The 25,776-nt window shown below is 26.2% G+C and overlaps 1 protein-coding gene across 1 annotated transcript in view; it reads left to right on the top strand.

The window, feature by feature from the left end:
* The window catches only part of LOC136090345 (osteoclast-stimulating factor 1-like), a 40,267-nt gene extending 18,600 nt beyond the window's left edge, over window positions 1–21,667 (top strand). The window contains exons 5-11 of the mRNA XM_065816916.1: window positions 5,054–5,107; window positions 10,156–10,193; window positions 10,836–10,905; window positions 13,608–13,657; window positions 17,874–17,952; window positions 18,115–18,207; window positions 21,473–21,667. Coding sequence (XP_065672988.1) covers window positions 5,054–5,107; window positions 10,156–10,193; window positions 10,836–10,905; window positions 13,608–13,657; window positions 17,874–17,952; window positions 18,115–18,207; window positions 21,473–21,522 — 434 coding nt within the window. The 3' untranslated portion in view covers window positions 21,523–21,667. The remainder of the gene's footprint in view (window positions 1–5,053; window positions 5,108–10,155; window positions 10,194–10,835; window positions 10,906–13,607; window positions 13,658–17,873; window positions 17,953–18,114; window positions 18,208–21,472) is intronic.
* The last annotated feature ends 4,109 nt before the right edge of the window (window positions 21,668–25,776 follow it).

Genomic DNA, 25,776 nt, shown 5'->3' with positions numbered 1-25,776 from the left:
ATACATATAAACACAAACATATATATATATATATATATATATATATATATATATATATATATATATATATATATATATATATATATATATACATATACATATACATATAGCAAAAAAAACATACAAAACATCAAAAACTTGAACATACTTGTCAAAGTTATAAATTAAGGGCATTTGTAAATACAATATTTGTGTAATATTTGTTAAATGACATACCTTGTAATGCATGTTTATCAACTTTGAAAAACAAAGTATTGAACAATCTTGTTCACATATAATTAATTTTTTATCTTAGTTAAAATATATGCAACTGCTACTATATATAGTATATATAATTGTATAGTGGCTTACTTCTGAAGAAATCCTGAACTTCTTCCTCGTCTAAAGATATACAAATTTATCTCTATATAATCTTTATATAATAAAATAATAAACTGAATATCTCAGAATTATTTACTTCCCCTTATATCGATTTTATATTTTAAAAGGGATATAAAGATATATTATCCCTTTTAAATTTTTAATAAACATATATTATCTCTTTTGTATTGAGATAATTATAACTAATATTGTATAAAATAAAAAGAATATTCAAACCTTCTCTATTTTGACTGCTTATTTCTAAAATATAATCTTAATTTGTATTCTTGAGTCAAAAACATAATCTACTATATCTACTATATAAATTCTGAATTAAGATAAATTTTTTATATGGAAGAATACAATAAGTAAACTTGTAAATGAAAAAGATGAAACTTACTAGTTTGAATTTCTCTTGATAAATATGAAAAGAGAATCTTGATATGAGTAGGAAAAGACCGTATGGTAGTTTTTTAATGGTTTAAGAGTACAGTTGGCGCACATATCATGATTCAAAAATCAGATAAATTTTAAATCTTTTGAAAATCTTTTCTTACGATATACTACTTATTAAATAAGATAAGTAATCATCATATATTCTTGTTTACATAATAACCATAAGAATGGTATTGAAGACTGTATTGTGCAAAACCAAAACAAACTGACTTTTTGATGTCTGGTAAAATTCCTTACGATCAAAAAATCGAACAATATTGTAGTCAAATACAGAAAGTACAACTAAAATTCAAGGTGTAAGCTTTTAGAGTGACTAAAAGATAATAAAAATAAAGGTTAGTAATTGAGTGGCTACCTGTGTTGATCCACTCTCATATATTTTAAAATATGGGCTTTTATGAATACCCCTTATACAAGAAGGCTTAGACATAATTACATAAAAATACTAGACATTTGATTTACACACTTAACTGCTATTTTAGGATAAACACGCTATAGAGATATTCATTTGCCAAGCTACTAAGGATGTGAATGCAACATCTAACATGAGTGTTGATAGAGAACAGAGCAACGTTTATAAAGAAATGAATAGAGTATGCTTCCACCCTATGAACACCTGGCCACTATCCATACAGATCATTTTCTGGAACAAAACTACAACCGACATTAAAACATTTAAATTGACAATTTTTTTTATTGGTAATGGATGCTCTCCATACTTAATATTCAAATTCTTAGTTCTTGGCTTTAGAAAAAACCATGCAAAATATAACAAAAGAATGTACCAACTGCTGTGGCTGGCTAGAAACTCTTAGAACCATTCACATAGATGGTTCTATTTTGACATCTATCTCATCTATTACATCTATGTGATATTCAAACATGGGTCCTTGTCCACGTAAATGGAAAAGCCTTGAAGAAAAACAAAATGATTTACCCATATTTTATCTAAAATTAAAAAATAGAATATCTCAATAAATGCATTTTATATCTTATCAATACAATATACTTTCTACATACGGAACATCCCATAATAAGACAGAAATAGATAAAGTTTTGCATGCGTTCTGTACAAGACTAGGGCTCAATTTAACGGTCAGACATTGGACATTGTCCAGCTAAAACCTCAGATTGTCCGCTCAATTTGCAAAGTAGTTGGACATTTTTACCAACGGGAATTAAATTCTACAAAATAAAGTTTGGACAGGAATGGCATGCGATCGAATGCATTTGCTGACCATGCAAATGATTTTTTTTGTTTACAAATTGACCATGACTGTTTAGATGTTTTGATTGTTTTTGTTGTTTTGCTGTTTAGATGTTTTGATTGTTTTTTAGATGTTTTGATTTAGATTGTTTTAAACGTTTCAGAAATGCGCTGAAAAAAGAAATGTCATCCTAAACTTAAACTTGGAAAAAAATTAAAAAACTAAAAAAAACTAAGCAAAAAAATTCCTTAAGAAAAATAAAATAAATTAGCTTTAAAATTAAACTAAAAAAACTCCAAGTAGAAATTACTTTTGTTACGTTTTTAATTGCATTTGAAAAAAATTACTTTAAAACTGATATTTTAAAATATTTAATAAAAGTTACGCAAAACACTTTTACAAATTACTTCTATTGATTGTTTAATAAATGAACAAATTTATTTACTATTGAAAAGAAAAAAATATAATATTTTTAATTTGTGTAAACATTTTTAAAAAAAAGTTTAAAAAAAAAAAGTCTTTTTAAAATCGTAATTTATAATCATTTCATGATTTAATTAATACGCCAAGTTTAAAAAAAAAACTTTTAAACATTTCTTTGTTAAAATAGAAACAAAAAATAATAAACCAATTAAATCATGGGAAGATTTAATTTAACTTATTCATAATTTAAAGTAACTTAAACAATATCATTTTTTTAAGTTACTTTAAAGATTTTTAGAACAACATAGAAAAATAGTTTGAAATGTTTAAATTTATCATAAAAAGTACATGCCGAATAAAAAAAATTTAAATATAACATTTAATTTACACATAATGCGTTTATTATTAAGGCTTTAACGCATTATTACACATAATGCGTTAAAGCCTTCGCGTAAAATAAAAAACTTTAAAAAAGATCAATGATTAAAAGTTATTCGTAACGTTTTTTTAAATTGCATATAAATTGTTAAATTTCAAAACAGCCGTTATCAAATTGTAATGAAAAATAAAAAATAAGCGTTGTCAGTTACAGCATGAAATTATAAATCTATCTAAAAAAATGTACAATATTAAATTGAATCTATTTTATTAAAAAACAAAAATCCACAATGAATTATTCTAAATAGTAAGGAAAGAAACTACAACTTCACTAGACTAACGTTAAATAACCGAATAACATGACAAAAATTTTGATTGCATAACTCGGTTCCATAAAACCGTAAAAATTTTATTTTCAAAATTTGATTGGACACTGTCTGACCCAAACAAGTTTTGATCGGACATTTTGTCCGGGACTTAATAAAAAATTAAATTGAGCAAGACAGATCCATTTGTTTATTACCTTTACCATCTTTTAAGTGGCAGGTTAGCCACTTAATTATTAACCTTTTTTTATTTTTATTATCTTTTAGTCACTCTAAAAGCTTGCACCTTGAATTTTGGTTGTACTTTTTGTATTCGACTTCAATGTTGTTAGATTTTTTGATCCTAAGGAATTTTATCTGACGTTGAAAAGTCATTTTGTTTTGGTTTTGCACTATACAGTCTTCAATAGCATTCTTATGGTTATTATGTAAACAATCTTTGTTTTTTAATTCTATTTAAAAATATGTTTTACCCACATAATTTGAGTCCAGACCTCAAAAATTTGATGTGGTTTTATAATGATCGAATAGGTGTATTGAGCAACAAATTTCCCCCTGTTTTTTGATGTTTTTAGAATTTTTAGCTCTTTTAAAAATCTTTTCGTTTGTTAAAGTGTATAATATCGTTACATATGTTTGTGTATAATCTCTAAAATCAAAGTTTACATATGTTAGATATTTGCATACACGTTTATTCACATTTTCTTATAAAACCAAGTGCTGCGATTCTTTCTCGCCATTTCCTTGTTGCAAAGGCTACCTAGGGTTTCATGTTAAACACGCTCGAAGGAGCACTACTACTAATTAAGTTATAAAGTTTAGCAATAATATATAGCAATTTTTGCAATATATATGTTTTTTAACTTTTTTAGTCACTACCCATACAAAAAAAAAAAAAAAAATTCAAAAAAATTACTATAAATACTAGAAACATGTAGTGTTACCATTTAGTAGGTCATATCAGTACAATTACCAGTACAATAGGTCTATTGTTCTACTGATGTGCATGATTCACTTTTCTAGGCAAAGGCTGCGTAGGGGCTCTTGGTTGAGTAAAGGCTAAAGATAATGTCTTCATAAAAATACTTTTAACACTAATAATAGTAGTTGGATGCAGATGTTAACTGCATCCAACTACTGTCTTAAAGAAAATATCCTAGAGAAAGATTTTAAGTTTAAGCAGAAACCATTTTTTTACCTTGTACTTCTTTTTCATCTCATAAGTTGGTAAACCTGTTATGTTGTTTCCTGCCTAGATTAATGAACACTGTAACTTCTTGACTCCACTCAGGTTTTTGCTTGTGTCTACTTGGAAGTGGTTAACTTAGTTAAATGACTCATCATTTTGCAGTTTAATTATTCGTCATATTATCAAAAATTAGTTACACTTTTTTTATTAAATGTTGTTAAATTTGATTTTTTTTTTTAAGTTACTAATATTACTTTTTTTTTGTAATCTCATTTGTTTAGAATGTAAAACATTCTATAGAATTGCTATAAATATTTAAAACATAAATTCTAAATTCTAATAGAGTTCTTATAGAAACTCATAATTTCTAGAAAATTGCTACCAAAAACCCTTTTTTCTGTATAAACATATGTAGAAAAAGTTGAACGTATAGACTTTAAATAGCAATTTCTATAAAAATTAATAGAATTTATATGGATCATATGTTTTAAATTTATAGAATTTTGTAATGATAATTTTAAATTGTAATAATTTTAAGTCTATATTTAAAATTATTTTTTTATTTTCCTGTTTTAACTAAGAGACAAATTAAGTTTGAACTTAAAAACTCTATGTGGGAAAAAAAAAAGGAATCCATTTTTAAACTCTCAATTTTTTTAGGATATATATATATTTATGTTTATATACTTTTTATATAGCTTTTTAATTTTTAGTTGATGAAAATACTGAGTCAATTGACAACCCTTTACATGAAGCTGCTAAAAGAGGTTATTTTTGTATATCAGTTATTATATTTTATATAATTACTATATAATACTATTATTATTGTTGTTGTTGTTGTTATAATTGTTTTATTATTATTATTATTGTTATTGCTATTGTTACTAATAATATATGTATATTTTGTATAGTTCCTGATGTTATACTAATATTATTATTTTATGTGCATTCACCTTCGTAAGGTCAAGGGGACTGCTACAACAGAGGAGGCTACTCAAACATAAACCTTGAAAAACAAGGCTGCTGTGCGGAGAAACAAGTTAAGTGCAGTACTACAAGGGATGTGCTGCATACAAAACTTGAAACTTTTTGCATGTGAACCAAGCGCTCTACCACTAAACCACTTCTGCATGTTTCAATGTTTTGCATAGTTGCTGATAATTCATGTAGTTCCTGATTCATTTTGTCTGGTTTCTGAATTGTGATAAAGTTTCTGGTTTTTTGTCTGGTTACTGATATTTTGATGATAGTCAGATCAAGTTGAGGATCGTAATTTTTAACCCAAAACAACTTGCTTCATGTCCTGCTGACTTCTATGGCTTGCTTTTTAGGTAAAGGCTGGGAGAACTTTACTTATTGTAACTTAAAGAACCTTCAAGCTTAAGGGCACTTGTTGAGTTAAGGCGAGAGATAGTGTTTCAAAAAAAGATTCGTTTTTGTCTGACGGAAACTGCATTCCGCTACTGTCTAGTAGAAGGTCTCCAAAGAAGGTGTAAGCAGAAAATTTTTGTAATCTTGCATCTTTTTTTTATCTAATAAACTAGTGTAGGTGTAAACCTTTATTATATTGTTTCATGCCTAGGATGATAAATGCTAAAATTCTTGACTATACTTATGGGAAAACCTAATGCTTGTGCTTTTTTTAGTAATGGTTTTGCAACTCTTTCTGTTACCTACTAGTGAAGGCAAAGCACCAAATCTCAGTTTAATGGTTTTGATAGCTCTCAGAAAAGCTGTTTCCATCAGCAGTTGTAAAATATCAGAGTGTTACACTGCATGTTTAGCAAGGATGATATCCCTGTTAATGCTGTTAGTGTGCATTGTTGAGATTGCATAGTTTATCTTTTTCTTTCACAAATATAAATATAAAAGTATTGGTGATCTTCAAAGTAACCTACTTGATTTTTGTGAGATTATTTTGAATTAGGCTGTTTTATCTTAGGGTCTCAGTGTTGATGGTTTTTCGATTTTTTGATTTGCAAAGACTCTAATTGAATCATGGTTTGCCTAAGAATTACTTACATGTAAATTTACTTGTCTTTCTCTATCTCTTACTCAAGTAATTAACTTTGTGACTTTGTGATGAAAATCCAAATCACTTACCTCTCTTGATTTGTGTTTTTTCTTAGACCCCTAGCTTGTGCTCAGTGTTTGGTGGTTCTAGCTATGCTATAATCTCCCCTTAAACATTTTTCTTGTACTTCTTTTCTATCATGTTCATGCTATCATTGCACTTCTTATAGTTTCCTTTTAGGTAACTGGCATTTTGTTTGTGATTTAATTTGTGATGGTCCTTAAGCTGATGTCTTTTGTGTCTCTGGTTTCAGGCAGGCATAGAACCTCTCATTCTGTTTGTTGTTTTTAATTCAATCCTCACTTTACCCCATGTATTTGTATTCATTATTTATTCATGTATTTTTGCTTCTTTTGCATTTGGTATTTCTAGTTTTAATTATTTTTTTTATTTTGCCAGAACAACTATGTTGAAAACAACTATGTTGAGAACGACTATGTTGAGAACAAATTCATTTAGTCAATTTTCAGGATATTAAATCTCATGTTTTATATCAGAAGCTAGGTTCCAGATTCTTGATAAATTTCTAATTGTGTCATTAATAAAGGCAAGTTAAAAATTCCATCTCTCATAAATCTGATCGTACCTTTAGCATGGAAAGAATAGAATTGTTTGCAAAAAGGTGTAATTCTAAATTCATCTTTTGAATCTGATGACCTTTAAAGGGATCCCAAAGTCCCGAGACAAGTTGTGTTTATTTTAAAGAGAATGATAAAAAAAAATATTTGGGCAGAATTTTTTAAAATAAAACAAAATGTATACCAACAAAAACAAACTTTGTTGTATTACTTAAAGCTCGCCGTCTCCACAGTAGCAATTCTCTCGGAGTCTTTAAAATATACGCCGCAGACTTTATAATTTGTTCAAGCGCATTTAATTCCAAAGAGTTTTTGTAAATGACGTCATTGTTGACTTTTTTTTTGAATTAATATTTGTTATTGTTTTATTTGTTTTTTAAAATAGCTTTTATTATCGATCGTATGACTTTCCTATAAATTTTATAGGAAGCTAAACATAAGAATATTTTTTTATAGAGCGTGAGAACCAAATAAAAATAAGATTTTTATATTACACTCTTTAATAAAATAAATATATAAAAAAGTCATTGATCACCTTACTATATATTCTAAATCTTTTTTTTTTAATGTAAATAATGTGAACTTTTTTTAGTTTATCTAAGCCGTTTATTGCTATGATGTTTTTGTCCTCCTATCAAAATGACATTTAAAAAATTTTTAAAATTTTAATTAATAAATAATTTTGGTAAACAACATCATTTATTAGAGATAATAGCCGAATTCTTTAATTTATAGTTAGAAAATATTATTAAGTATGTCACTTTAGTAGAAATTGATAAATTTTGATGATTTGCATATAAATATTAAGGTAATTTTATATTTTGCATTTGGATTTTGATAACTAAATGATTAAAATGTCGGCAACTCCATTCCGATTCGAACCTCTTAAAAAAAAGACAAAAAAAACCTGTATGGATAAAAGAAACGAAATAATTGAAGATTGTATCAGCTATGACAATTTGAGTTTTGATATTGCTTAAACGTCAAAGTTAAGCTGTTTAAGTGTTGGCGCTGAACAATGGTGTAAATATTGATATTGTAAAACTATGCCACTTGAAAAAGAATGTCTTTGTTGCATTCAAATAAAGGAAATAAATATCGCCTCAGGTATTACAAATTAAGTAACATTCTTTAAATATAAACTGATGCGCGCAGTATTAATAATAGTAATAATAACAAACATCAAACTTTTTTGTACATAATGGCTATGTAAAGTAAAAAAAGTTTTTTTTTTAAAGATCATCAATGCATAACAGAGCATGAAACAGACAGCTTTTTATTAATTAAAGCAATAAATAATGTTTCATGACAATAATTCAAGACAGATGGCAATTAAAATTGTTATTGAGTTAAAGGGCGTGTTAAAAAACATTATATTTAGTATTTCCTAATTTATATGTCGTATTAGGCAAGTATTTTATATTTCTCTTATCAAAAAACTAGCAAAATTGACAATGAAAGGTTTTTTGTTAAACAATATCGATTTCAAAATTAACTTGATTATACTACACTTGTTTTGCAATCTTTAACAGTAATTATTCAACTTTAAATATAAAATAAAATGAGCAATAGATGTTTTATAGAATAAATTTTATTAAATATATCTTGCTTGATTAAATAAGTATTTCGAGAATATATGAAACCCGATGAAAAGTTTAGTAAATAAGGGGTCGTCCATAATGTACATACGCCTGAATTTTGAACCTTCATCCCCCCTCCCCCCTCCATGATTTTTTTTTTTACATGTCTCTGTACTTTTATAATTGACCCCCTGCCCTCTATCTCATATACGCTCTTTGCAGAACCCCTCTCCCCCACCCAAGCGTACGTACTTTCGTATTTGAACAATCCCTAAATGCTTTTAATTAAACTTTTATAAGGTTAAAAAATATAAAATAATTTTTTTAACAGAACCTTTATACGGATAATAATAATTTAATAACAAATAACAATTAATATAATACAAAATTAATTTACAGCAATAAACAAGCTTAAAATGTCTGAAATATTTTATTATTATTTTTAATGCGAACTTTGTAAAAATAACAAAATAATAATAATTAGAAATAACTAAAAAAATTCTATAGTATAATTCTATAGTTTATGATTAAAAAAAACTTTTATATAATGATAAGTAACTAAACAAATTCTTTAATAATCAATAATGAAAAAAAAAATCTATAATTTGCTAACAAAAAAAATTTTTAAGCTTTCTTATCGAAATACTACAATGACGTCATTTACTAAAACTCTTTGGAATTAAACGCGCTTGAACAAATTATAAAGTCTGTAGATTGCAGCGTATATTTTAAAGACTCCGAGAAATTGCTACTGCGGAGATGGCAAGCTTTAAGTGAAACAACAAAGTTTGTTTTTGTCGGTATACATTTATTATTTTGTTTTATTTAAAAGAATTCTGCTGAAACTTTTTTTTTTATCATTCTCTTCAAAATAAACACTACTTGACTCGGCACTTTGGGATCTCTTTAAGTAACTCTGAATCTGATGACCTTTAATTAATTTTTAGACACAACCAGCTTTTGTTGCAAAAGTTATTTTTTTCTTAAACTTTTCTATAGTTTGTTGTCCTGACAAGATTTTTATCAGAGTTTAATGTGTTCTCCATAATTTTTATGTGTTCTTCATAATTTTTATGTTCTCCATCATTTTTATCAATACTCTCTAAACTATTTGTTCAAACCAATCTTGTCACTTGATGCTAGAAGCAATTCTAGCATCAATATTATTAGCAAGGTCTTATCCTACCCCTTATATTTGCTGTCTTTTTTGATTATTTTCGGTACTTATCTTCCATGGAAGCTATTTATCTATTTAAAGTAGCATCTGTTAGTATTGCCTTTCTTTATTATGCTTGCCAGTTACTTTCTGATTACTATTAATTCTCTTCCACTAAAAATCCTCTTTTTTTTTATCTTGCTTGGAATACTGTTGTTGTATTTAGGCTTCTAAAGTTTTTAGTTCTAAATTAATAATGTTTAGTTCTTCTAATAATGTTCTTTAAACTTTTATATAAGATCAAAAAAATTATATTATTATAATGTTATATATTACTTGTATGAATGCGACTTTTTTATAATTATCCATATACCAATAATTATAATTGCTATTTTTAAATTTTTAGATTCTTAATATTTTTTTTTAGGCAATGTTGATTTTTTAAATGAATGTCTAAATAATAAGGTAATACTTTTTTTTTTAATCTTAAATAAAATTGTTTTCATGAATGGGGTATCAGTCTTATTGGGAATTGCAACAATACACAAAGAATAAGAAACAGAAAATAGTTTATTCTTTGGTTGGTTGCAAATTATCTAAAGAAATTCCTAACTCAGTTAAATGCATATCTTATTTCAAAGATTACACAATCAGGAACAGTTTATTTAAAAACTGTCAAATTTTAAAACCAAATTCTTCATTTCATTATAATTTGTATTTACAGTTTTTTAATTACTTAAATTAAAATTTAATCACAACTTATTTGAATTTACAGTTTTTGTTTTAAGTTTTAAATTGATTATTGACATTCAACAATTAAATGTTATGATTATTTTAATTGATGTAGCATAAAAACTGTCAAATAGATTTTAAAAAGAACAAAAATAATTTTTTGGAAAACTGAAACCAATTACTTTGTTTTTGTGGACCACCCTAATTAATTTTTTTTTCACATATTAGGTTTTTGTTTGTTAAAATGTTGTATTTGTTTCAATCACACATTTGTCATTTTAATTTGAAAAACTATATATTCGACATTGTTAACATTATGAATGAAGAATGCAAATTTTCACATTTGAAAAAAAATATAACCTTTTACTATTTTAGGTTTCAATTAATGGATTAGACAAATCTGGCTCAACTGCTCTTCATTGGGCAGCATCAGGGGGTCACATGGGTAAATATATTGTGTTTGTCAGCTTTAAAATTCATTCAATATTTTATTTTATTATTTTTTATTTCCCTGGTGTTAACTTCCCTAGTTTTTACTTCAAAGGTTTAAAAAAATTTTCAAATTTTTGTTTTAGTAATTTTTATTTTTCAAATAGGATATATTTAATAGTTAATTTAAATGATCCAAATATCTTTTGAAATATGCTCCATTTAATGATATATGTGATTTTTCATAGACTTTATATGTTCTCGTTAAAATGGAAACATTTAGGGGGTTTTTGTTCAAAATGTTTTGTTCCTATTTGAGGCTCAAACATAAACTAAAAAGCAAAATTGTAAATTTTTTTAGTTTAAGTTTATCTGTTTCATTGCTCGTTTGTAGTTCTTTTTTAAAAAGATTTTGTAACGCAACTTAAATATATCCTTGTGTCTGTTTACTTATTACATTCCATTTTTAGAAAATGATTTAAAGTCTAAATCTGGGATCCCCTGTAACTTTACAAGCATCAAGATCATTAACTAATTTAACTAAGTTGTTTTCCAAAGCATGAAACAAATTTCAAGTAAATTCTTTAATTAAAGTTCATAGTTAACAAATATACATATTTAACAATAGAAAAAAAAGAAGAAGCTTTGATCAGGTATTCTACTATTAAGACTATAAAATTTTAGTTCAAAGAAAACTGCACTTAGAAGGTGAAATTCAATTTTGTGATTTTGTGAAGTTCCATTTTTAGACCCTGTATTTTATGATGTGGTGTCACATATTACGACTAAATTTTTATTTAATAAATTAAATGTCAAAATTACCTTGTGTAACATATTATAAACTGAGTTTGAATATTTCTTAAATTTTAGAGACTAAATTTTTGCACTTGTTTGAAATGCAAGTGCTATAATAATGTTTTTTGGCAAAGCACTTCGAAATGTAAGCACTGCATTTCTTTCGACAACTCAAATTTAGTCTGAATCAAACTTTTTTTATGTTGCAGTGTTGTTGATGCCTTTTAAATTGCAGACCTGCTAACCGATGCCTCACCAACAGCTTCAGCAACCTTTGCTGTTTGTAAAATGGCCAAAAATGAAGAGTTTTCACTAAAACTTATTTTTGGCCATTTTAGTTTACATCTTATTGGTCATCTGTGCATGCTTCAGTGCAATGGTGTGATCATCACTAATATTACTGTCTTCTGAACTTATACTTCTAGATTTGTCTGTATCATAAAATGGTTGAATATCATTTGTTTCAACTTCCTTTTTTTTAGGAAGCAGGTCTCGCATATGAATTCTGATAGGCTCTGTCAAAGTACTACATTGGCCTTTGCACCTATGAGAAGACTTCTGAAGTTCATAAAAGTGTTTGTCTTCTGGAATTTTAAATTTAGCATATCTAGGCGTCAAGTCAAATATCCCAACTCCTTATAATAATTGCGTACTTTGTATTTATTTATTACAAACTGATAGCTTCAGTTTGTAATAAATCAATATGAGAAAAGATTACCTTCCTAATATGTGCTTTGCCTGACATAATTTTTAAAGTTTTGTTAGCGGCTTACAGAGCTGTGGAGTCGGAGTTGCGACATTTTTATCGGAGTCATACTTGCTAAACAAAATCGCGACTCTGACTCCAATAGTAAAACTTCTTGGTATTGCAAGTGCATGTACAAAATATTTAACCTTCAAAGAATTTTTCATATTTTTAACAAAAAAAAATTTTTAATTATCGCGTAATATTTTTTAAAGAATTCAAAAAAATTTTTTTTAATTTTGCTTTGGAGTTGGAGTCAGAGTCATAAGGTCGGGTGAATAAAAATGAGCAATTTCTTTTACTCTGTAATTGGTCAACTTTCCAAGAATAAAAAACTTAAGCAGTTTTGCTTAAATTTTTATTCACATAAAGCTGAGCAATTATGAGTAAATTGCTTAACTTTACGTGAATAAAAATTTGAGCAAAACTGGTGAAGTTTTTATTCACGTAAGGTTGACCAATTACTGAGTAAAAGCAATTGCTCATTTTTATTCACCCGACCTATACTCTGAAAATTTCAACAATTGGAGTTGGAGTTAGTACTTTTTTTTTTACGACTCCACACCCCTGGCGGCTTATTAAATATATATTCCCATATGCACAACTTGGCTTGGAAATGCTTAAAGGGCAATGAATATACTTGGCTTGGAAATGCTTAAAGGGCGATGAATTTGAATTATAAAATTATAGTCTTATACTGATATACATCTAAAATATAAATTTAAAAGTTATCATCTGAAAAAATTTAAATTTAAATATATACATGTGTGCTGTCTAAGCTCACTCTGTTACATTATCTAAGCCAACACTGTATTGTATTTTTGTATATAATTTTTGTATTTATAAATATATTTTCTAAAAAGTTGTACTTTTTATCTTTAAATTATTTTCATCTTTTGTAAATAGTAGTGATAAAGTTGTACATCATTAAATCTCTACTCTCTCTCCCTCTCTCTCTTTTTTTCTCTCTCTCTCTATATAAATATATATATATATATATATATATATATATATATATATATATATATATATATATATATATATATATATATATATATTATGCAAACACAATTTTTAATCTAAAAATGTGAAATATAAAGTGTACCTGTGTTATACTTTGAAAAATATTTTTTGATATATATTTTATTAATAGTTCAATTTAAATTTTTTTGTTGCAGCTTGTGCAGTTGCTTTGTTAAATGAACCAAATATTTCACTAGATGTTCAGGTATTTATTTTCAGTTATTTTTAATTAAGTTTATATATATATTTTTATTTACACTATAGCATATATATAGGTATAGATTTTCCAACTTTTTGCCCACCTAAATCCATACCATTTTTTTGCTAAAATAAAATAATGAATTATGAAAGAAAAAAAAAGAGATGCTATATTTCAAATCATTAGTTGATGTAGCAGCACTTCCTTGCATATTCTCTCTATTTAGTCAGTCAATGTAAGTACTGAAACCCTCAGCATCTTCCTATAATCTCAGATTACCAACATAAAAACACTGTTAGATGTGTATGTGTGCGTAAATATATATATATATATATATATATATATATATATATATATATATATATATATATATATATATATATATATATATATATGTATATATATATATATATATATATATATATATATATAGATAATAATGACTGAAGATAAAATTTAAATGAATGAAGTTAATAATGACTGAGGACAATAGTTAAATGAATGGAGATAATAATGATCAAGGATAAAATTTAATAAATGAAGAAAATTTATTTCAAACTTTCGAAAGCAAAGTTGCTTTTAGTTTTGTCAAATACATTATATTTACTATGTATCTCTGAATAAATTAACTGCAGCATAGTGCAATAAGCTATATAATTGTGAATTTTTATCTGCCAGTTTCAAACTAATAGTATCTGCATTGGTGCAAATCAAGTTACAGAATCTGATGCCTAGTAAGCAACCGGGGTTGATACCTGATTGGGTCCAGGGCCTGGGTTTGATAAAATATAGCTGGAGCATGGGCCAGGTTTGTGATCGGAGCTGCATAAACATTTTTTTATTCAAAATTCATGTTATACTTTGTATATATATATATATATAAACATCATTATGATCAACATGATCATCATAATCATCATGATCATGATCATTATCTGATCATCTTCTCTTTCAGCAAATACTACACCATATAAATACTAAAGTTTATATAAATATGAAAGAATATTGTATGTCAGCATCTAAATAAATAGCAAACATATATGTTTATATTCATAAAATGTATACACAACACGCACCTCAGAAGCTTTTATTCCTTCTTTGCAATTTTAAGTCAAGTCTCATTCTACTCCTCATTTTTCACCATCTTGAGCAGTTGCTTTATTAAATATTAATCATTTTTTTCATCTTTTTAAAAAGAACAAATCTCTTTAAAAAAATGTCCTTTATTATTCCAAGAAGCCAGTGTAAAAAGGTCTTGTCTGATATTTAGCACTGTTACTAAACATCTGAGAAAAGATTTAGAGACTTTTGGTTAGTCTTCAACAGTGTCATTAAGTTAAGTAAGTCTAAGATTTAATCTCTAATTGATGGATCTTATCTTTTTACTTCTCCCCAGAATAAAGCAGAGTTATTTGCCAGGTAAACAGATTAATCCATTGTTAAACATCCAAATCACTCTGGCTTCCAATGCTTAAGTTAATTCTCAATTAAACACTTCTACAGTTTGTGCTCCAGACAAGATTTCCATTATTTCCGTCTTAAAAATGTGTTCTCCAGAACTCTCTTCAATCTTTGCTAAATTTTTAAAAAGTGCTAAGTAAGTGGTTCCAATTTTTCAAAACTTTAGAAAAGACTTTGATCTCTCTAACTATCCTACGATTAGTTTTCACTCTGATATTAGTTTCTTTATATAAAGGTTTTGTGATTAAATTGTTTCTTTCTAACCGCAGTATTAAAGTTATTCTTGAAGGCCAACGCTCTTCTTAATTTTAAGTAACTTTAAGGGTACCACAAGGTTCGATCTTTGCTCCTGTATTGCTTATTATCTACAATATCGATCTTTACAAAAATTTTATATCTAAAATGGCACTATTTGCTGACAACTCAACCTTTACTCATGTCTTGACAAAAAATCTTCAATAATTGATTGCTTAGAACAAGCAGCCATTTTTTAATCTGCTCTCTCTTCTGTAACAGCCTTAGGCTTGCAGTGGCTTATGGATTTAAATTCTGCACTTAGAATCCACAATTTTTGTTAAACAACAAAACTCATTTATTTACTGCAAAAAAATTGCAAAAATGTTGGCATTCCTATATTGGCGAATAACAATCCTCTTACTCTCAGACAAAGTCTAAAAGCACTTTGTAAATGTAATTAGACCTGCTTTATCTGCTGAGCATAAGCTACTTTCCCATTGTTGTAAGGTTGCATTTCTTTCTTTTTTCTACAAATACTATCATGGTCAATGCTCAAACGAGCTATCATCTCTATTACGATAAACCAAAACTCATTCTTACTTGGCTTCTTATTCAATAACTTTTACTGTATCTGTCCTTTTATACTATAAAATCTTTTAATAATCCAGTTTTTTTCCTTGCATATCAAAAAAACCTTTTATCTCATACCCATTTTCATGTTTTCTTTTTTTATACAGCCTACAACTTTTTAAGTCATCAGTTAACCATTTCCCAGTATTTTAACATATATTTTAATATATTTCAAAGTAACTCAAAACTTAATTGTGATTGCTTGCAATCTTGTTGGAAGTAAATTGGAGTTTAAAAATATACAAATTCATGCCAGTATTTAATAAATAGTTAATGTTAGCATAAAGTTATAATATATAAAGTATCATAATTTTTTTTCTAGCCTTGGCTATCAACCCCTGCTAAACCTCATAATTTTGCTGGGGCCGTGTTTGCAAAAAGTCTCATTTTTAGCTGGTCACTTACTACTAATGCCAATAATCTACTTATACACATATATAAACTCTACACATAGTTGTTGCCTATAATCTTTTTTGTTAGTTTACAACATCTCAAAACACTCTAAATGGTTATAACTTAATCGATTTATTTCTCTGACACTTTATTTATGCATCTTGTTACCTTATGACATTTTGTTATCTAGTAACTTAAGTAATCTGATATTTATTTATTTACAGTTTCTATTAGTTATACTATTTCTTTATTTCTTTCTATTATTTCTATAGTTCTCTAAGTCTTTATTTCTTTAATTTATATTTTCATATATATATATATTTATTTTCTTTTACTTATTAATTTCTATAATTATAACTATTTTTAATTTCTCCAAATTGTCTTTCATACTCAATTACAGACATACACTTTAACTGTGAAAAAAAGTTTTTTACATTTTGTTCAAGAAGAGAATTCAAACCCTAAATTATTACAAAACATACTAGAGCCATCACATTGGAGTATTCAACTTAAAACATTTTTTATTTTTATTGTATTGACTGGGGTTTTCAAACATTTTTTGACTTTCTATAAGATTTTTAGACCTGAGAGATTTGCACTTTTGAAACTTTATATTTTTTGTTAATAAAATAAAAATCATTTTATTCCTAAACAATTGCTTTCTTCTTTTTCTCGAAGAATTGTTACATTATTTACCATTTTGTATACCTGTGTGCTTCTTGGGTCTGTGTGCTTCTTGGGCATAATAAAAGCAACTTACTTAGTAAGTTGTCTTTACTATGTTGTACTTTGTGTGTTGATGAAGAAACAGATTTATGTCAGAGAGGCCATCCAATTTTAAAATATTGCTTCACCTTTTCCCTGGTGTCATTTATAAATAAGAAAATGATAATGTGGAAATTTGCAAATAATATTTTCCAAACTTGTCAATATAGGGGACATAAACGTTAAACTTGTCAATATGGCGGACATAGACATTAAACTTGTCAATTTGGGGGAAATAGACACTAAACTTGTCAATATAGGGGACATAGACATTAAACTTGTCAATATCGGCATTAAATATATAGGCTTTAAACTTACAAGAAAAAAAAATTCAGGCAAAATAGTTAACTAAATAATTCAAAGATATTCATAAACAACTAATTAATTCAAAATAAATTCAAAAATTTTTTTTTGACAAATCTGATCACTAAAAGTAGTAATCAAAAAAATCAAAACAAGATGAATTCCTAAATAATATCCTAAATAATATTAAAATAAATATTCTGAATTTGTTTGACTAATTAGTTGAAACTAATTACTAAAATTAACTAAAGTTAAATTTAGTAATAAAGTTAAATTTAAATTAGTATCAAATTTAAAGTTAATTTTGTTACTAATTAATTTAAGTGATTTGATTTTCAATTTCTGAAGTTGAAGATTTCTTATTTATTCTTATTTCTTATTTATTCCTATTTTATTTCTTTTATCATAATTATTTTATCATATTTTATTTTAGAACAAACTGGGTGACACAGCTTTGCACAATGCTTCTTGGAAAGGTCATACAGATATTGTTGAGGCACTTATTGAAAGAGGTTTTTAGACCATTGCTAAATTTTTTTATAAATACGACAAATTTTAATTTAAGTTTAGAGTAAAAGGATTTGTAATATTTAAATTTAAACATATGATAATATTAGAAATAATGTAAACAAGACTCCAAATATTTTATTTCTTTATATATTATATTTTGGTAGGAGCAAATAAAAGTATAAAAAATAACGAAAAAAAAACTGCATATGACTTGGCAAGAAAACCAGAAGTGGCAAAGCTCCTAAAAAGTTCTTCAAGTAAATTTGTTTTATTTTATTTATGCCAAGTTTTTAACTATATTAAAATTTGAACACTATGTATAACATTTTAATCTTGTACTTGCATTTTAATCTTGTACTTGCATTTTAAAGTAAATAAGTTTCTTTTACTTCGTAGGTTTTCATCTTTTATCTTAAAATGTTAAATTTATTAAACTCAATTTAATAGAAGTACAATTAAAATAAACTATTTTCTTATGCCAAACTATAAACTTGTTATTGGTTTGCATAATACACTGTGTATTATGTAATCGTAAAATAAAATACGCAATTCCGTCTGGCCTATGAACAATAGTGAACATCAGTAAACAATAGTGAACAATTGTAAAATCCGTCTGTCCTACGAACAATAATGAACATCAACTCATCAAATAACTCAACTTGATTCTCTGCCCCGGGGCAGAGAATCAAGTTGAGTTATTTCTACAATTATTACAAGTTTTTCAAGGTTCTTATTTCGGAGTTAAAGAGTTAAGAGAGGGTTGTAACCACAATAAAGTAACCTCCTCGACTATAGTGTCCCTCTTGGCCTTAAGGAAGTGAATTACATTAAAATAATAATAATGATAAGTAAACAGGATTATAAAGAAAAAACTTTGGCTTTAATAAAACTTTGCTAAAATCTATATGTATATATCTTAACCATCTAAAATCTATATGTATGTATGTTAACCATCTAAAATTATTCAATATTAAGTACAAGAATGATACTGAGCTGTGTAAAAAATTTGGGATCTAAAAGACAATAAATTTACACCAGTAAACAAGTGGAAAGTTGTGAAAGGGTGCAATCCATACATTTGTTGAAAATCTGCAATCTTTGCCATTTTTCTGAATGTCAGAAATACTTTAGATAAGTAGTTTTTATAAAATATATTTATTAAGTTTATTAAATATGAAATTAATATACTTATAACATAACCTAATATGCACAGAATAATGTTTTATCTAAAATTAGGGTGCATCAGCAAGCTTAAAAGTATCTTTTAATCCAGACTAAGACAATCTGAAAAGAAGAAATAATGAACAGAAAAAGATTTAGAGTAAATATATTGATAATCTCAACCATCAAAAATCGTTTTTTATTTTTAAATCTGAGCTAATGGTTTTCAATTATGTTTAATATAAAGCAGGTTTAAATGGTGACATGAAGTAATATTAAATGTTTCAAACTGTGTTAAACAAATTACTACTTTAACAACTTGATGTCATTTTAAATCTTAATTTATTTTACAAAACAGGACTAAGCGTTTTTTGTGTTAAAAAAAACTATTGATTTTAATTTTTTTAGAGTAATTTTCTAATGTTGCTAATGCTTTGGAAGGTCACATTTTTTTATTAAAATATGATTTTGTTTTGTTTCTAATGTTTTTGAATATTTTTACATTAAAATATCTATAGAAGCAAAAAAACACATTCATTTTCAAGTAGTCTTATTATGTAAAAATCTTTTTCCTTATATGTAATATTAAAGAGTTTTTTTAGAAAAGTTATTGAATTCAGTAATCAAATTTGAAAAAATTTTATTTTTCATTTGGTTGCTAATGTTTTACTGTGACTGTGAATTAAAGTTATGCCATTAAATCATTTGATACAAATGTCATTGTATACTCTTTTAGTATGCACATAAAAGAAAAGCTTCCCTCACATTCAAATGAAGTTACAGGAAATATGCAAAGTATCCTTAAAACTTAATATTTTCAAGTGCAGGAAGTATTATTGGTGTTAAAAATATAATGCTAGCAATAATCCTAGAAAAATTTCCCAGTGTTTTTCTCAAAGATCTAACTCTCCTCTTAATGCACTAATATCGAGGAAATCATTTATATAAGTATTACAGAAAGCTTTAGTCTGTTGTCTTTAACACCCTTAGTTTTTTGGTTCTTTAAGATAAGTAATCATATTAAATGAAATAATTGCAGGAACAGTTTCTGGTTTAAATTTTATAGAACTTGATGTGTATATATGATATATAAGAATGATGATAACAACTCATTTGAATTAGCCAATCGCAGATATTAGTACATAAGAAAGATTTTTTTTTTGAATAGAGCAAGTTCTAGGTTATATGGATTATGTTATTTCGTAAAATATCAAACTTCAGAGACTTATTTAATGTTTTGTAATAATATCAAAGTAAAATAATATCAAACTCCAGAGATTGTATGTTTTGTTATGATTTAATGTAATGTTTTGTTATAATTTAATGTAATGTTTTGTTATGGTTTAATGTAATGTTTTGTTATGACTTAATGTAATGCTTTATAATAATTTAATGTAATGTTTTGTTATGATTTAATGTAATGTTTTGCTATGATTTAATTTTAAGTTTTCTTATGATTTAATTTTATGTTTTGTTATGATTTAATTTTATGTTTTGTTATGATTTAATGTAATGTTTTGTTATGATTGTTATGTAATGTTGTGATCTAATGTTAAACTTGATGTTATGCGATTCACAAGCTGACAAATTTGGCAATGGCTGTGACAATGTGTGTACAGTGCCATTGAGTTTACATTCAGAATATGAACAGAAATTAATGTTTATAGACAGAACTAGCTCCATCATAATTCTGTTATAATAAATGTTTTGAGAAAATCTACTTTGATCAGAGATATAACAGTTCAAAATAAGTATTTAAAATGGCTGATAAAAGTAGATTTTCTCAAAACATTTGTTTTGTGACTTGGGTATTCTTAGCACTAAGCTCTTCATATGAACAGTTTTTTTTTATATATACCTTCCTTTTATTTCAGAAACTCAAGCTCTTTGCTCAAAAATAAATCCATAATCAAATAAAAATCATAAAAGTGTATTTTGCTTCTACTAGTGCTCTAGTAGTTACCTTATTATTTAAGTTGTATATATAAATAAATAAAAAATAAGTTGTATATATAGTAGTTATATACTTGTTATATATACTACATATATAACTTATATATGCAGTTTTGCAAAAACGAAAATAGCAGTTGGAAAAATTAAAATAAAAAAATCAAAGTAAGATTACAAAAAATTTACAGATAAGACCGCGTGAGAAAACCTACTGTTGCAGTTATGTAAAAAGTTAAATTGAGAGAAAAGGTCACGTGTAAAAACCTGATGTTGCAGTTATGCAAGAAGTAAAATTTGTGAGAAACAAAGTTACTTGTAAAACACTTTTACAATATTTAAAACTTTATATGATATTGTTATTTAAATAAATTTAGAAGTAATTTTCAATCTAAAATAATCTTTCTTTTTTAGTTTCTAATGCTGAAGACTACGGTGCTGACGACGATGAAGATGATGAATAACGTAATCTTATGTCGGCGTCAACCTGACCAAACGACGTCTTTGGCGGTAATATTAAAGACTACGGTGTAAACAACCATAAATATGAAGAATTATTATTTTGACAAAAATTTATATATTTTGATATGATTTGATTTCTTTATTTTTGTACACATATATTTTTTTTTTTTTAAAGTTCTTGATTTTAAATTTTTTTTATTAGTGTGAAAAGGTTGAGTGCGAATGCATGAGTTTCTTTGTTTCCTTCTGTTTATATTATTGTTTTCAAACAATAATATAAACAAAATAATGTTTTAATATTGAGTAAAAAATAAAAAGATTTTCAATGAGTTTTTGTGCAAATTGACGTCATGATGATAATGGCGACATTGTGATTACACAACGTGTTAGGTTGTTTTTTTTTGTTGTTTTTTTTTCATATTTTAGGTGTTGTATGTTTTTTATGATAGATCAGTGGCCAATGAAATGGAACACAAATGAAACCAAGTTTTTTTAATAATTAACAAAAAAAAATTTTTATGCAATTTAATTTTTTTTCAGAAGAAATTTATATTAAAATAAAGTAGAAAAGCATAATTATTTTTTTTCTTTTTCATCCATGATTTCTGAAAATGTGTTTCAAACTTCAAAACCTAATTAAATTTAATCTTATTAGGTTTTGAAGCTTTTGTCTCTATAACTCGAGTAAAATTTAAGAAGGTCATATACTAATAAAATCAAAATTTTAAAAATGCATTCATATTTATGATTTTTATATAAGATATAATATTTCATATTTAAAACACAGTAAATAAAATGTTTAGGGTCTAGACAAACCAATCACAAGATATTTATCGCTGCGTGAAAGAAACTCATATATTGAGAAAAACAATAGCTAAGATTTTTAATTAAAATAATTTAAAAATACATAAAAAAAGGTCAGAAAATTATTGTAAAACAATAAATCTAAAGCATTATTGAAAATGCAGAAAAATGTGAAAACTCTAATATTTGAAAAACATTTAACCAAAATAAAATTATTTAATCAATAATAAAAAAGCTTTAACTTTAAAATACGATAACTACGTTAAAAGCAACTTCTTTTACGTTATCTTTATTTCCTCTTGGTCTGTCTTGGTACAGTACTGAGCAGTCATATTTGAACAAATATATATTCAATTATGTCCGATGTACCAGAAATACCATCATTAAATGAAATTACTGCTGATGCAATACTTATTTCTATAGTGGTACAACCAACAAAAACTTCTTTAGGACAACGCCTCATATTTTCATAAAGATCTGCATCGCTATATTTTATTGATTCCGATAATGCACACGCATTGCATATTTTTGAAAAAACCTGATAGTTAATACATTTCTATGAGTAACTAGCAATAACGGTGACAACGCCATTAAATGAGGAGTGATCCCTTTTTTGCCAGGTTCCATCATAGGAAACAGCAACATCAGCTAATGCATTAATATTAAAATCATTTTGTTATACATCGATGTTAAATTATCAAAATTAATTTGTTGCATTTTTTATTTTTATGTCAGCTACTTTTTTATATTTTTTATGTTCATTGGAGAGGTAAGTTCATTCATCTTTTATGTTCATTCATATTTTATGTTCATTCATCTTTTATGTTCATTGGAGGAGGTAAGTTCATAAGACCACGAAACCTTTTTAAACCAGATTGACTTTTTCATATCTCTCTCATTACAAAGACAGATCTATAATTATTTATAAATGGTGACATTCCAGCTTAAAGTATGAAGGAAATTCATTTTAACTATAAACTTTAACTATTATTTATTTATTATTATTATTACTATTATTATTTTATATTATTAATTTATTATTATTTATTTTATTATTCATTTTATTTATATTATTAATCTTATATATTATTTATTTTATTTATATTATTATTTTTATATATTATTTATTTTATTATTTTATTATTATTATTATTGCTATGTAATAACTTTTTTGAAGATGTTGATGTCATGATTTTTAATTGAGTTAAATTAGTTATTTCCTATTAAGAAGTCACTCCATTTGAAATGCAGAATGTTGATGCTGAGAAAAATTGATTTTCTCCATAATATATATATTTTTAAATACCCTGTTACCACCTGCTTTTTTTTTTTTCTTTTTTTAATTTGAGTCATATTTTTTTCCAAAGCCAAAAAAACACGAGGTAAATAAACTAAAACACAAGGCTTATAGTTTCTCTATAAGTAATGTATGTAAACATAATAATTGTTCTTCTGAATATTGAAGATAAAATTCATATTTTATATCAAAAAGTAGCTGATGTGAAAATAAAAAAATGCATCAAACGATAATTTAATATCGATATGCAACAAAATGATTTTAATATTAATGCAGATGCTGATGTTTTTGTTTCCTATAATGGAACTTAGCAAAAAAGGGGTCATTCCTCATTTAATGGTGTAGTCACTGTTATTGCTAATGGCTCAGAGAAATGTATTAACTATCAGGTTTTTTCAAAAAAAAAATTTTAACATCTCTTTTTTATGCCCTAAATTTAATCCTATGAAAAAATAGTTTGAAAAAGAGGTCTAAAAAAGGAATTGGACCTAATAAACTTTTAAGGACACCTTTTCCTCGTTTTCTTTTGCGTAATAGTTATAATTTTCTCCCCCATCCGATTAACGTGTCGTGTATGATGTCTTTATCTTTTATGCCAAAAATACATATCTTTTTCCATGTTTGAAATGCTTTCGATAGTGATGAATTTTTCTCATGTTTAAAAAACTTGATTTCTTTGTTTTTGATGATCTACTTTTTTCCAAACAAACTTATCGGTTTTCCTACTCGTTTTAATTTTTGATATTGTTGATTATTTTTATTAGCACTTTTTGCTTTTCGATAACAAAAGAGACCGTTCTTACAAATTTGATACTTTACTTTTTTTAATTTAATTTTTCGTCTTCTACGTCGTATTGTTCTTAAACCACCAATATGAGAATCTGTTAAATCGTTTTCATCAAAAGAACTTTGATCAAAATAATAAAAAAAAATCTTGGACAGAAACTTGAGGTCTTACAACTGTAAAATCAATATCATCTACGTTTAAACGCATCTCATTATTAAAAAAAACTTACCTTTTTTTTTAAAAAAAAAAAAGCTGTTGCTTCACTCCAACACTACCTTACTTATCCTGCCTTATATTTTCTTAAGTAGGCCTACTTATTTTTTTTTTGTTTCATACTGTTTCTTTTTGCAATCGCGAATGTTATTCTGGAACCTCACTTACTTAACCTTACTTTTTTATAGTGTTTAAAAAACGAAAATAAAAAGACACTATTATTTTAACATCTTATTATTTGTATTTCGAGATCGATATACAATACACCTCTTTCAACATGTCTTATTGTATACAATTTTAATTCTACATTATAGTCTAAAATAAACCCTCCTAAAAAAGTAGTAATGTTCAAATGTCCTATTTTCACAAACATTTCACAAACATTTCACAAACATGCTCATTTTTATATTTAAAAGTCGATGTATATTCACTGTAATCTGTGACATCAGTAGTTAGAATTTTTATTGTAATGTAAATGATAGCATGAGGTGAGATTCAAACCAGATGCCAAACCGGAAAACAAAACCAAAAAAGTTTAAATTGCCATGAACTCGGAGACCCGAGTTTAAACTTAGTGCAGAATGTTTACGCACTGAGCTACGTCGACGTAATGGTTTAAAATGTGTTAAAATGTTTCAACTTATCGTTTTTACACTTTTTTAAAACTTGTTTGCTCTTTCGCACTAATCCTTTAAAAATGGAAAATTATAAATATCTAAATTTAACTTTTCTGTCATCATTCTTTCTTTTGTTTATTAAAATTACATCACATAACTTTATACGAACGTTAATCTTTAAAGATTGGTTTTTTTTACACAAAAAGGGATTTTTCTAAAAAAAAAAAAACTCAAAAAAATAATGGGAAAGATAGAATATTATTCAATAAACGAAAGGATTGTTTTAACATAAAAGAGAATGAATATGTTGATGATGAAGAAAAAAAAGACAAAGAAAATGGATTAAGATTTGGAATTTTTCCCCGACGATTTATCCAACGAAGAAGAAAATATAGAAAAAAATACACTTGATAAAGCTACCCAGGGGCGCCGAATGGAGGAGGGGGAATATTTTCAAGAGGCGCCAATTGATGATAAGGTACGTAAAAAAAAAAAGGTCCTTTATCTATAATATAGGGAAATTTTGATAAATAAGGGC

This window comes from Hydra vulgaris, chromosome 13 (assembly GCF_038396675.1).
Source record: "Hydra vulgaris chromosome 13, alternate assembly HydraT2T_AEP".
In the NCBI taxonomy this organism is placed as follows: domain Eukaryota; kingdom Metazoa; phylum Cnidaria; class Hydrozoa; order Anthoathecata; family Hydridae; genus Hydra; species Hydra vulgaris.
Note: the sequence above shows the minus strand (reverse complement) of the source record. Positions and strands in the feature narration are given on the sequence as shown.